The sequence below is a fragment of the Rhinatrema bivittatum genome, unplaced genomic scaffold, assembly GCF_901001135.1.
Source record: "Rhinatrema bivittatum unplaced genomic scaffold, aRhiBiv1.1, whole genome shotgun sequence".
NCBI classification, from domain to species: Eukaryota; Metazoa; Chordata; class Amphibia; order Gymnophiona; family Rhinatrematidae; genus Rhinatrema; species Rhinatrema bivittatum.
In genome coordinates, this window is record NW_021820433.1 from 119,640 (window position 1) to 132,485 (window position 12,846).

The 12,846-nt window shown below is 46.6% G+C and overlaps 1 protein-coding gene across 1 annotated transcript in view; it reads left to right on the forward strand.

The window, feature by feature from the left end:
• Nucleotides 1-5,139: 5,139 nt before the first annotated feature.
• Nucleotides 5,140-12,846, forward strand: part of LOC115081624 (polypeptide N-acetylgalactosaminyltransferase 14-like) — a gene marked incomplete at its 3' end in the record, with an annotated part of 542,489 nt that continues 534,782 nt past the window's right edge. Inside the window, 1 exon segment of the mRNA XM_029586053.1 lies at nt 5,140-5,619. Coding sequence (XP_029441913.1) covers nt 5,476-5,619 — 144 coding nt within the window.

The window sequence follows — 12,846 nt, forward strand, 5'->3', positions numbered from 1 at the left end:
TTAAGTTATGTATTCAATTCATTTGGCTCTGAATTCTTTTGCTTGACAGTATTGGTTATATAATAAGGATGGGAAAACGATGTTATTGCAGTGCATAACTGATTATTTTTGATCTATGGGAAAATAGGTGAACGGAAGGGACTAGTGAGAATAATTTTAAGAAGTTTTAGATGCCTGTGTTTGTACCTCCAGCTGAATTTCCCTCCATTTCTACCGATGCACCCTATCTAAAAGAAAAGTGAGGCCAATATTCAGTGTTGTTTGTCCGGCTAGGTCCAAGCACAGCCAGATAAAACAGCATGATCTGAAAATCCCACTCTACTGAGTTAGTCAGATAACTTTTTATCTGGCTCAAACTTGAGGGCAGGGCGGACTTGGCTTATCTGGCTAAACACCGATTTCCATGTTATGAGTGTAACATAGCCAGATAACATTCAGGACAGCCGAAGAGCTCTCCTAAGGTTAGCTGGGTAAACTTATCCGTGTATTTTAAGATAGCCAGGGATATTCAGCAGCGTGCCCACAGCACCGAATATCCCCAGGGCCGGTGGAAGCATTAGGCGAGCTAGGCAAGGGTCTAGGGCACCACAGGTTTGGGGGCAGGCCAGCAGCCACCTACTGCTTCCATCAGACCTGCTCAGAAGCGTGAAATAACTTTTGCAGCATCGGCCGGAGCATGCGGCAGAAGAGAGGCAGGACTGGGCGGGGCCGCAGGGCAGAAGAGAGACAGCATCTCCGCTCAACAAGGACGACAGTGAAGGCCTCCTGGTGCCGTGGAAGAACTGCCTACACCTAGGAAGGAGAGTAAAAAAAAAAGAGTGTGTTTGTGAATGCATGCGTGTGTGTGTGAGAGCATAAGATCATGCCATACTGGGTCTGACCAAGGGTCCATCAAGCCCAGCATCCTGTTTCCAACAGTGGCCAATCCAGGCCATAAGAACCTGGCATATGGGGAGAGGCAGCATGTGTGTGTCAGCTTGTGGGGGAAAAAAAAAAAAAGAGTATGTGTTTGTGTGAGAGCATGTGAAGGACAGCATGGGGGGGGGGGGGGAGAAAGCATTTGCATGTAAGAGAGCATGAGGGGGAGAGTGAACATGTGTGTGTGATTGTTTGAGAGAGCATATAGGGTTGAGAGAGCAAGAGTATGCATATGAGAGAGCAAGTGTACGTGAAAGCATGTAGAGAGAGTGTTTGTGTGCGAGAGCATGTGGGGAAGAGAGTGTGTGTGTATATAAATGTGAGTAAGTGTTGGACCGTGTGTATATTAGAGAGAGGAGAAAGTCTGTATCGCAGCCACTGCTTCCTCCCACTAATCTATGACAAATTCAGACTGAAAATTAAAAGCTCCCAGGTATGGAGAGTGGGAGATTTTTTATCCTTATTTTAATTATTGGGTGGTCTTTGATGTGTCTGCTGTTTTGAAATATTTTATTGGTGTTTGGGAAAGCTTTCAAAATTTGTATGCGTCTTTAATTATTGGATATTCTATTCATCAGCTGTTTTGAAATTACTTTATTAGCATGATTTTAGTAATATGATTAATGATTTATATATCTTGATTTTATTGATTTGTTTCATGAGGAATGGTGAAATTTTTGTTTTTCCATTGTTGCAATGTATAGAGAGTCTGGCTTGTTGCGTTTTACAGTTCACTTTTTGTCTGCACATTTCTATTTATACTTTATGGTGGCTTCATTCTGTATTTTATGAGAGTCTGTGTTCTGCATGCAAGACTGAGATGAAGCATTCTTTTAGCATGTGGTTTTTCTGTAGGGATCTGTATTAGCTTGGCCTGTTCTGTTTTCCTGATAGGAGGTGTATTGATATTTTAGATTCTGGTGTAATATTTGCGGTATTCCTTTTCATAGGTAGGGTTGCGACTGTTGGCAGATAGTACTGTGTTGATACGAGAGGACCATGCCCACACGAAACATAGGTGTGATGCCATATGAATTTTAAGCTGCAGAGTTTTCTTGTTGGCATCCCAACAGTGCATGTAACTATCACAACGTGTATTTTCTTTTTAATAAAATCTGTTATAAATGCATAATTTATAATTGTGTGTGGGGAGGTGGCACAAAGCTGTAAGGTTTGCCTAGGGCCCCTAATACCCTTGCACCAGCCCTGAATATCCCTGCAGAGTGCTGGATAAATTTATCTAGCTAACTGTGCTTGCCGATCAGCAATTGAATATGGACCTCCAAGGACCCTTAATATCATTCTGTTAAGGATACCTAGGGTAGTCATGTTTCAGATTGAGCCTCCCTCTACTCCCGGCTAAAGTACCTAGAAGGGGTTTATAGTGAACTTACAGAACTCCCTGTATTAAAAGCCATTTTGATTCCAAAGGGTATATATAGTGTGCTAAAGCGCTTTTACATCTTCGACCAACCATTTGCAAACGGCTGAATTTTCGGGCAAGGCGCACTGAGTGGAAAAATATGCAGGCAAAGAATGGCGAGGGCCTTCTGGGACTCTGCAGAGCTCTGGAATTCCCCTGGGTATTTTAAAGGGCCCAGTCAGTGTTCCGTTTTGCTACCCACGTGAATCCCTCGCAATGTTCTCTCCTCGAGATCAGTTGTCACAGTGCGTGCCAGCAGTGGGCTGGGGCTGGAGAGAGTTTCAGAGACACGAGCCAAGTTCTCGGATGCAATCCCATTTTTCATCAGAGACTTTTCTTCTTGCTAAGCCTGTGCCCGTGAATCAGAGGCATTGTGCAGGTGTTCGCAGGGGAACGTACAGGAGCTGCATTCCTTCGAAAACCATGGTGCCTCTTTCCTTGGCTCTGTCTTGCTCCCACTAAGCCTCATACTCATATTTTTTTTGTTTTAATCTTCCCTCATATTCCTGCCAATGTGTTAGACTCATGCAATGCCTCAGCCCTAAATAAGCTGAGGCTATTTTAGTCTCCTCCTCACATATTCCCTTAGCTTGAAAACAAGCCTGCACATGGGGACAAGGCTAAACTAAGAGCAACATTTATATCTATATACACAAGGTTGTTTTTTGTTAGGTTTTTTTTTTTTAAGGGTTTTAATTTTTGAAAGGAACTGGGAGCCCTCTTGTGGTGACAAATGCACTTCTAAGGGTCTGGATAGAGAGCAGGCACACGCCTTTCCCAGCTGTGATAAGAGCTCGGTGCCAACATCGCACGCTTGCTCGGGGAGTGCTGGAGGCCGCTACTGTGGGCACAGGGAAGCACCGCTCTACAGGTCACGCTTGCTGCATAAAATCCATTGGATGACAGCAAGATAAAACAAAAATGTTACAGGGTCCCGTTCCCTAAGAGCACAGGAAGGTGATGCAATGTGTCCTGGATCACACAGTGAGTTGGGGGGAGGCAGAATGTGAACTGGGGTGTGGGGGGGGGGGGTGTTTTTTCACTCTGTAACCATCAGGGTGCTCTCCTGGTCAAAGATCTATTATCTAGATTAGAATGCAGAAAGAAAATAACATTATCTGGATGATAATGACATGCCTATCACAACAGGACTGGCTTAGGACTGCTGGCTCTCTCTTGTGCCAATGCTGGATTCAAACACATCCCTCAGGAAGTGTTTCTCCTGCTCTCTCCTCTCCTGAAGTAGATGCACTATTTAATATTAAAAGAAAGGGGTTTCTACTCTCGCAATCAAGATTGCAGTACTACGAGATGAGGCCCCTGTCAGAATTTCCATATTCTACGTTTGAGTTACTGTTTGTACTGGCGGCTGACAAGTCAGTCAGTGGCACGGGGGGGGTGACCGATTGGCCCTAACCTGGCCACTCTCCCCTTAATAAAAAGTGAGCCCCCCCCCCCCCCCTTCTAGCATTATACTTCAAAAGTCTTCCAGTTCACCTCTGGGTTTCTATGCCCAGTTCCCGTTTAAATTCCTCTTTATGCCAAAGCCAGTGGCATTTTAACCCCAGCTGCTTCAACAATGCTAAACTACTGGCTCAGCTTGATTGCCCATCTGCATTAAAATGGACAAGTAAAATGTGAACCTCCCACATTAACAGAATCTGAGTTCTCAAAATAGCTAATCCTATATTGACTGATCTCCTCCCAAAAGATCTCAGAGGCATCGCATTGTTTGCTTAATATATTACATCCAAATGTATAATTTAATCAATTCCCACTCATATTTCTGTAGTTTTACATATCTATTTCTCTCTCTCTATATGACACACACACACACATATACACATACCCCATACATGCAAATGTAAATCACTCAGAGAGCCAAATCCAGCCAGTGATTGCTAGAAGTCACAAGAGGATTATTATTATTTACTAACTTCTTAAGTTGCTTATCTATTTTATATCTGAGGTGATTTGTTACACTACCGTGGACTATATATGACAAAACACTTTGGGTTACATCTTTCTCTGGGTAAATGCCTACTCAAATACATGTTACAATACAAAAAAATATATATAAAGTGCGTTAAAAACATTTAACTCAGCTGTATAAATATAAAATATTACAACAAAATGTAATTACTTACATCAATATATAAAACACAGTAATACCCAGATAACATGCCCAAACTCATTCAAACCCACCCTCCATCAAACCTGCTCCCCCATATTATACCTACTGCCACTAAGGAGTCTATGTTTCATGTTGAATTATATTACACATTTATTCAGGTTTATTAAATATACCTTTCTGGGCTCTCCAGCAGGTCTTTGAACATAGAAACTATTAATGAAACACCTACAATGACTAAATCTCTGAAGTGCTTCCAGCTTTGCCTCCGAAAGCCCAAAACAATGCTGGAGAGGGAAGCTGCATCTCCTCTTCAAAGCCTGTTTTATAAATTGCCCATTTAAATCATTAAGCCAGAATATTCAACTATCTGTGCAAACAATGCAGCATTGTAAGAGTACATTTTATTGCACAGACCTCAGTCCCCCTCCGTTTTTTTCTGAGTCTGCGGCTGCTATCCTGCCCCTCTTTTACGCCTCTCCCCCCCCCCCCCACTCCTCAGAAAGCAGGGTGGGGGGGGGGTCCCAAAGGCTCCGCAGCCCCCGAGGACTGCCCGGAAAAGGGGGGAAAGCGAGGGGTAGGGAGGAAGGGCAGCGGCCAGGTTAGGTCCCCCCCCGCATACCGCGCGAGCAGGTGCGCGCCTTCTCCGTCCCTCCCCGCCGTGCAGCAGGGGGTGCTAAGCCCTCCCAGAAGGGGGCAGCTCCGCTTCGCCTGCGTTGTGAATGGCACTGGACGGGCTCCATCGGCGTGGTGCCTCCTTCCCTTCGGGATGGGGGGGGGGGGAGAGAGACCGGACTCGGTCTCACGTGCACAGAGAAGGATTGATCGCCGGCAGGCGGCTCCGACTCCGCCGCTGCCCGTGTCGCTTGCCACAGTGAGGAGGAGCGGCGCGGCCGCGCACAGGCAGGGGAGCGGCAGCCGGGCACTTCCGAGCATGTCTCCTGCCCCCTGCCCCACAGCCCGGGGGTAATCGGCGAGGGCTTCTCCCCCCCCCCCGGGGATCATGAGGCGGATGCCGCGCCGGCTGCTGCTGCCTCTCCTGGGGATCCTCTCCGTCGCCGCTCTCCTCGTCTTCTGGGGCAGCAGCAGCAGCAGAAGGAAACCGGCGGAGGTCGGCGGGTCGGACCCGGAGGGACAGGCGGCCAAGGTAAGGGGGAGGGCTCAGCCCGCTCCGCGTCCCGTCGCCTGCCTGGGACTGCGCTGCATGCTCGGGGGGGGAAGCGACCAGGTGCCGACCAGGATCCCGCTCCGGCATCTTAAGCGCCCAAGTTTGAAAGCGGAGCCGGAGACGTTGATCGTTCGCAGGGGGGGGGAAGTCTCTTGCAGAAAGGCGGTGCGGCGGCTCCAACTTTCCCTGGACTTTTGTACTCGGCTGACTCCCAGAAAGGATGGCTCGTCCCGTCCCAACAGCGCCCTACGGTATTTTTAGCATTGGGTGACAGCAGGGGCTGCCTTTAATCAGAACTGGAAGGGACTAAAAAAAACCCCCAACCCCCCCCCCCGGGATCAGACCCCGCCTCAATTCAGAGAGAAGCCGAGCAGTGACGGCGGCTAAAGACCAAGTGGGTCCGTCCAGTCCGCCCAGCGCGCGGCTTATGCCGGCGCGTGACGGCCTCGCCGCGCGGGTCACTCTCCTCGGCGAGGCGCCGGCGCCCAAAGGCTTCTGGCTGCAAACTCAGCCTAGGGGGTCCTCCTGCTGCTGCCCAGCTCCCCCCCCCTTTAAAGGTCGTCTTCCCAGAGGAGTCGCACAATCCCTCGGCAGAGGCTGCCACGCCACCTTAAAAGCAACATTAAAAACTGCAGTCTCGGGAGCTGAAAAACGTTTCACCTGCTCCGAGAGGTTTCCCGGGCTGGGCCGGTGGAAAGAGACGGACTCACCCCCCCCCCCTCCGTAGAAATACTCTAGAAGAGACGTCCGGAGCAGTCTCCCCCGAGCTCGATCGTTCTCCCCACCGTCCCTGCTCGCTGCACAGTGACAGAGCCAAGGCGCGCTGGTGCCTGCCGGCTGACCTCCCCCCCCGAACAGCATCGGCAAAGGAAAGTCACCCACTGTAAGTGGCCAGGACCGGAGGAGCACCAGCCCCCCCGACCCGCTTTCGCAGTTTCCCGGGTTTCTTCCAGGGGGGGGGGGGTGTGGCTTCAGCACCGAAAGTGCTCCTACTTACGCACCCGCAATGGGAAACTGAAACAGGCGCCTCTCTCCGACTTGGCATTCAGTCCGGGGAGAGAAGAAACGTTTTTTAGTCGGGGGATCCAGGATCTCGCCCCTTGCAACAATAATTGAAACGTATTTCCCCACTTTAAGGGAGGTTCTAATCGGTGGAGTCCATACCCATAACAGTGAATTAGGTCAAATGTCATGAAAATGCCTTCCTCGCTATGCTGTCGCTCATGTGATACAGTATGTTGATGAATCTGGTCCTTTAATAATTTTTTTTGGGACTTCCCACAATAGTTCTGATCGCAAATAGTAATCTAAGTCGTGGTAGAGACTATATATTCATCATCACAATTCCTAAAACCTGTCCTGTTTCCTCACTAATTTTGAAGCTGCAGACATTATGCATTCTACATGTATTTTCAACATAATTGTTAAGCCTCTCAACTCGTTTTATTTTTTTAGTTTCCATGTATAACTGGGTAGTAGGATATTGCTCAGATTTGTTTATGTTTCCTATTGATCTCCTTTTTCAGAGAAACAGATTTTCAGATTTCATCCCATCTTAAAATTGTTCACTGTTTTGCTAAAATACCCTTCACGTGGCTATTCTGTTTATTGGAAATTAAATCATAATGAATTTCAGTGGTTCACCATTGGTTTTTCAGTATAAATTTCCCTCTAGATGTTGCTTCATTTTTCAAGATGAGAGACACTCTGGGTCTTACTAGATAATTTAAAGGCTACAGCCAAAATTCTGTTTTCATTGCTTTATTTACTTTTTGGTTTTGATTTCCCCAAAGCACCTGCTCTCACCTGAAAATCTTGTTCCCTAGAGCAAATCCTTTTGAAATGTAAAAATTGTCCCTTAGAAATAATTTCTTTCTTTTTGTTTTAATGAAACTCATAGGGTGGCCAATATGTGCCTGCAATACAGGATTAGCTGCAGTGGGTTTATGAAGCTCAGAGCTGTGGATAGGAGTATCGTATGGTATCCTCTGCAATATTAGTCTGACATTTCAGAATTCAATTTGCCTCTGATGGATGACAGGTTCAATTCCTTGTTCTTTTAAATAAGAACAAAAGTCCTTAGATTCAAAACATTTGCAGATGCAGATCAAAATGATGCCATCAATACAACACCTCCATTTAGAAATAAAGCTGGCCTATCCAGTATTTTCTTTATTGAATGTATTAACTGTGCTGCTTTCAGTCAAAAGCCAAACTGGTAGAGCAGAGGTTCCCAAATGCGTCCTGGGGGACACCCCCCCCCAGCCCATCAAGTTTTCAGGATATCCACAATGAATATGCATGAGAGAAAATTTGCATGCTATTGAGGCGGTGCGTGCAGATCATGCACCGCCTGGTTGGGGATATCCTCCTGGACAGGATTGGGAACCACTGAGGTAGAGGAAGGATGTTCGCCCTTAGGTTCCTCTGAGCTGTTGTAGCTTTTCATTTAATGCCAAATAATTATGGGTCAAATTGAAGGGCAACAGGTCTCGCCTGATTTTCTGCAGCTTCTGAAAGGGAAAAAGCAAATCCGGAAAAAAAAAAAAAAACCTGTGCCAGGAGAAACTTGGACTTCAGCTGGATTCTTCCCAAGTTTCTTCTTGCATAAGGTTTATCGTTTGCAATTGTTTTTCCCCTTTCAGAAGTTGCAAAAAAAATCAAAACTTTAGGCAGAAGTGATGGTGTTTCAAAAATCTGCAAGCAGACTGACTCACGGTCTTTGTTTTTTTTTATGCACTTTTTTCCTCGTTTTGCCGCATTCTTAAACTGGCCTTTGGAGCACTGGCAGCCCTCTGCAGAGTGGGCCTAGTGTGCGCTTCTGCAGGGTCGCCACCTTGCCCAGGTCAAGCCAAAGGCATCGAGTTGGCCATAAGTTTTCTTCTGTTTGTAAATGTGGAGCTGAAGTCCCGCTTTTCTTAGGGAAACGTCCCTGCATGTAACAGGGCAAAACCGGGACTGGATCCACGTGTTTGCATGGACCGGGGCAAAGTGGCAACCCCAGTGGGAGGATGAGAGTAAATTGGCAAGGGGAAGTGATCCAGTCACCGTGAAAGATCTGACCTGCTCAGATTACATTCGATGACATATTTGAGCCTGATCTGGGAATAAAAGGAGTTTTGTTTTCAACATTGTTTAATCCTTAATTTGGCTCCGGAGTGCGGCAGGCAAATTAAGGATTAATTTGTTGAGCCGGGCCCTGCCTTGTGTAGCTGAGCCTCTGCTGCTTCAAACGGTCGCTCGCTCTGGCCTGCTACATTGCACTTGTAAACGTACCCCAGGCCTTCCTCTCTTACCAAAACCTGAGAATCTCATTTGAGATTTTATGAGGGTCAAGCCGCTGGGAACAATGCAGCACCAGTGTCTGGCCTTCGGAATAAAAGAAAATTGAACAAGAGAATCCTTCTACTTTTTTTTTTTTTGTAATAACTGTAAACTAAATTATTTAAGAATAATTTTGGTACCGGTGGTGCTGTACAGTCATTTCTCCAGCAAAATACTGCACCATCAAAAACGACTGCAGTAGCCACGGAAAACCCCTTCAGCTTGGCCTGTTTCACTTTGTAGTAAAATTCAGCTCAACTGGTTCTTGTTGCAGAAGCCTCTGTTTCTATAATCCTGGTCAGGAAGGTTAAAAGTAGTCTATATCGGAGCTTTCGAGCAGGGTGAGCAGGGACTAGGGACAGAAAAATCTCTACCTGCAGCATGGAGGCGATGGTTTCCTTATTCCTGGACACAGGAACTTTCTTTGGCTGTCTAGTATCAGAATGTCCATTGTTTGGTTTAATATATATATATATATTTTTTAAATTTGGGGAACTTTAGCTCCGAGATTCAAATAGCGACGTGCAGAAGTGCGGGATTTAACATCCAGGCTTAAACGCAGGTCCTCCTTGTTGATCCTCTGCTGATGAAAGGAAGGGTAAACCATGGCGAGCTGCAGGTGGGGAACCCGTATGCAAAAGCTGCTGCAGACTAGGTGGTTCTACTTTTTCTGTGGCCGTAGAAGCTCGCTCTCAGCCACCTATCGGCCTTGCGGCATTTTCTCAGGGTTTTGCTAATGACTTTGGGGGAAGATTTTCAAAGAGCGGCACAGTTCGCTGGTTGGGTTTGTCTGGGGTATTCGGCTGCGGCTTAACCAGCTAAAAGTTGCTCTTGAATACCCCCGAATGCTGCAGCTTAATATTGTGATTGCTTTGAACTCTTGGAGACGTTTGGAGAGCTCAGCTGAAGTCCGCTGGACTGTTGGGCTGTGATGGAAAGAGAGGGAGAGAGAGCGATCGGGTGAAGACAGGGTCTTAACACTTTTTGGTCAGTGGCAGTCACTGGAACCTCGTGCTCCAAAGACCGAAGGCCAGACATGCTGGACTGCTGTCCTGTCCTGTCTTTCTCACTGGGGACGAGTCAAAGGGGCAGCATCAGTGGGGGAGGGGGAGGAGAAGAAGAAGAAGGAAAGGGCTAGTGAGAGGGTGATGAACTTGTCTCTAGCATTAAACTTTCAGAAGGGAAACTTTAATAAAATAAGAAAAATAGAAAAAGATGGGTGCAGCTAACCAAGGTCAAGACGTGGTTCTCAGAGGAGGTGGCTGCTAAAATAAACGTGAAAAGAACAGCATTCAAGAAATATAAAGGATCCCAAAAAGGAGGAACACGGGGAAGAATATCTGGTGAAACTGAGAGAGAGACGAAGAAAGTAATCAGAAAAGCAAAAAGTCAGGCAGAAGAAAGGATTGCCAAAGAGGTAAAGAGAGATGACAAAACTTTTTTCAGATGCATCAGAGAAAGGTCTGAAGTGGCATAGTGAAACTGAAAGGTGAAAAGGAGCAATGTGTGGAAGGAGATAAAGAAAAGGCAGGAATATTAAACACATACTTCAGTTCGGTGTTCACTAAGGAAGACCCTGGAGAAGGACCATCGCTGGTTATCAAGGCTGTGGATGGGGGTGGATTTGATTAAACCCTGTTTAAGGAAGAGAATGTATGGGAAGAGCTAGGACAAAGCCATGGGGCTGATAAGATTCATCCGAGGATACTGAGGGAGCTGAGAGATGTGCTGGTGGGTCCACTGCGTGACTTGTTCAATAGATCCCTGGAAATGGGAGTGGTGCCGAGTGATTGGAGAAGAGCGGTGGTGGTCCCGCTTCACAAGAGTGGGAGCAGAGAGGAGGCTGGAAACTACAGGCCGGTTAGGCTCAACTCGGTGGTGGGAAACTTAATGGAGACTCTGCTGGAAGAAAGGATAGAGAGCTACCTACAATCTGGTGGGTTGCGCGATCAGAGACAGCATGGATTTGCCAGGGGAAGGTCCTGTCAGACAAATCTGATTGATTTCTTTAATTGCGTGACTAAAGAATTGGATTAGGGAAGAGCGTTTGATGTGATTTACTTGGATTTTAGTAAATCCTTTGATACAGTCTCACATAGAAGACTCATGAATAAAATGAGAAGCTTGGGAGTGAGCGCCAAGGTGGTGGCGTGGATTACAAACTGGGTGACGGATAAAAGACAGCGGGTGATGGTAAATGGAACCTTGGTCTGACCCAGTATGGCATGTTCTTATGTTTCTTATGTTTGTGAGTGACATTGCGGAAGGGATAGAAGGTAAAGTTTATCTATTTGCGGATGGTACCAAGATCTGCAACAGAGTGGAAATACTGGCAGGAGTGGAGAGAATGAGATGGGATTTAAGGAAGCTTGAAGAGTAGTCAAAGATATGGCAACTGGGATTTAATGCCAAGAAGTGTAGAGTCATGCATTTGGGGTGTGGTAATCCGAAAAAGAATTGTATGCGATGGGGGGTGAAGCGCTGCTGAGCATGGAACAGGAGAGAGACCTTGGGGTGACCGTGTCTAGCGATCTAAAGATGGCAAAGCAATGTGACAAGGCGATAGCTAAAGGTAGAAGAATGCTGGGCTGCATAGAGAGAGGAATATTGAGTAAGAAAAGGGAAGTGATTATCCCCTTGTACAGGTCCTTGGTGAGGCCTCACCTGGAGTACTGTGTTCAGTTCTGGAGACCGTATCTACAAAGAGACAGAGACAAGATGGAGGCGGTCCAGAGAAGGATGACCAAAATGGTGGGAGGTCTCCATCAAATGACTTATACGGAGAGGTTGAAGGACTTAAATATGTATACCCTGGAGGAGCAGAGGAGATATGAATCAGACCTTCAGATACTTGAAAGGTTTTAATGATGCATGATCAACAACAAACCTTTTCCGCTGGAAAGAATCCAATAGAGCTAGGGGTCATGAAATGAAACTCCAGGGAGGACGACTCAGATTCAATGTCAGGAAATATTTCTTCATGGAGAGGGTGGTAGATGCCTGGAATGCCCTGCCGGAGAAGGTGGTGAAGACAAAAACTGTGCAAGGTTTCAAAAGAGCATGGGATAAACTCTGTGGATCCCTAAAGGCAAGGGGGAGGGGAATGAAGTAAGAGGCAAGGGGATAACTTGCTGGTGTGGCGGTTACCACCCCTTAACAAATAAGCCTTCATACTGTGATGCAACTCCATCATCGCTCACTGGTTCAACAGCAGGGGGAAAAGAAGACTTGGATTTAGATAACAACCAACAAGGACATTGAACTGTACAGTCTGGGAAACCAAATGAGCATGCGGGTAACTTGCTTGATGCGGAGATTACAACCCTTAACCAGAAAGCCTGATTCTACACTTCTGATATTGTCTCCCTCAGCTCAAACTTGGTCCCATACAGCCCACTTTAGCCTGCATAGGACCAGACATCTAGCCTGGTCCACCTTAAATCCCAAAGAGCAGGGCGGGACCCTGCTGGGCAGGATAAGAGGTGGAGTCCAACTGGGAACAGGAGGCCCCATGGCTCCAGGGTAGAGCAGCTCCTGCATCCTTTCTATATAAGGTAATGATGGAGGTAAGCAGTCTAGGTATGTGTCAGCTGTTAGCTGTAAACAATAAAGTGGAGTCTTGTGTGAGGGAGGCTGGAGTCAGTGTGGAGTGAGCCTCCAGCCTGACGCTTTTCCTCTGCTATCCCACAGGGAGATTTAGCAGGTCACTGTAATTTATCACAGGAGGGGGCCATATATTGCGGGAAGGTGGATAATACAAGGACTAGGGGGCACTCCATTAGCAAGTAGCACATTTTTAAAAATCTGAGAAAAATATTTCATTCAACGCACAATTAGGTTGTGGAATTCATTAGAGATGTGAATCATTTTTCTGATAATTTG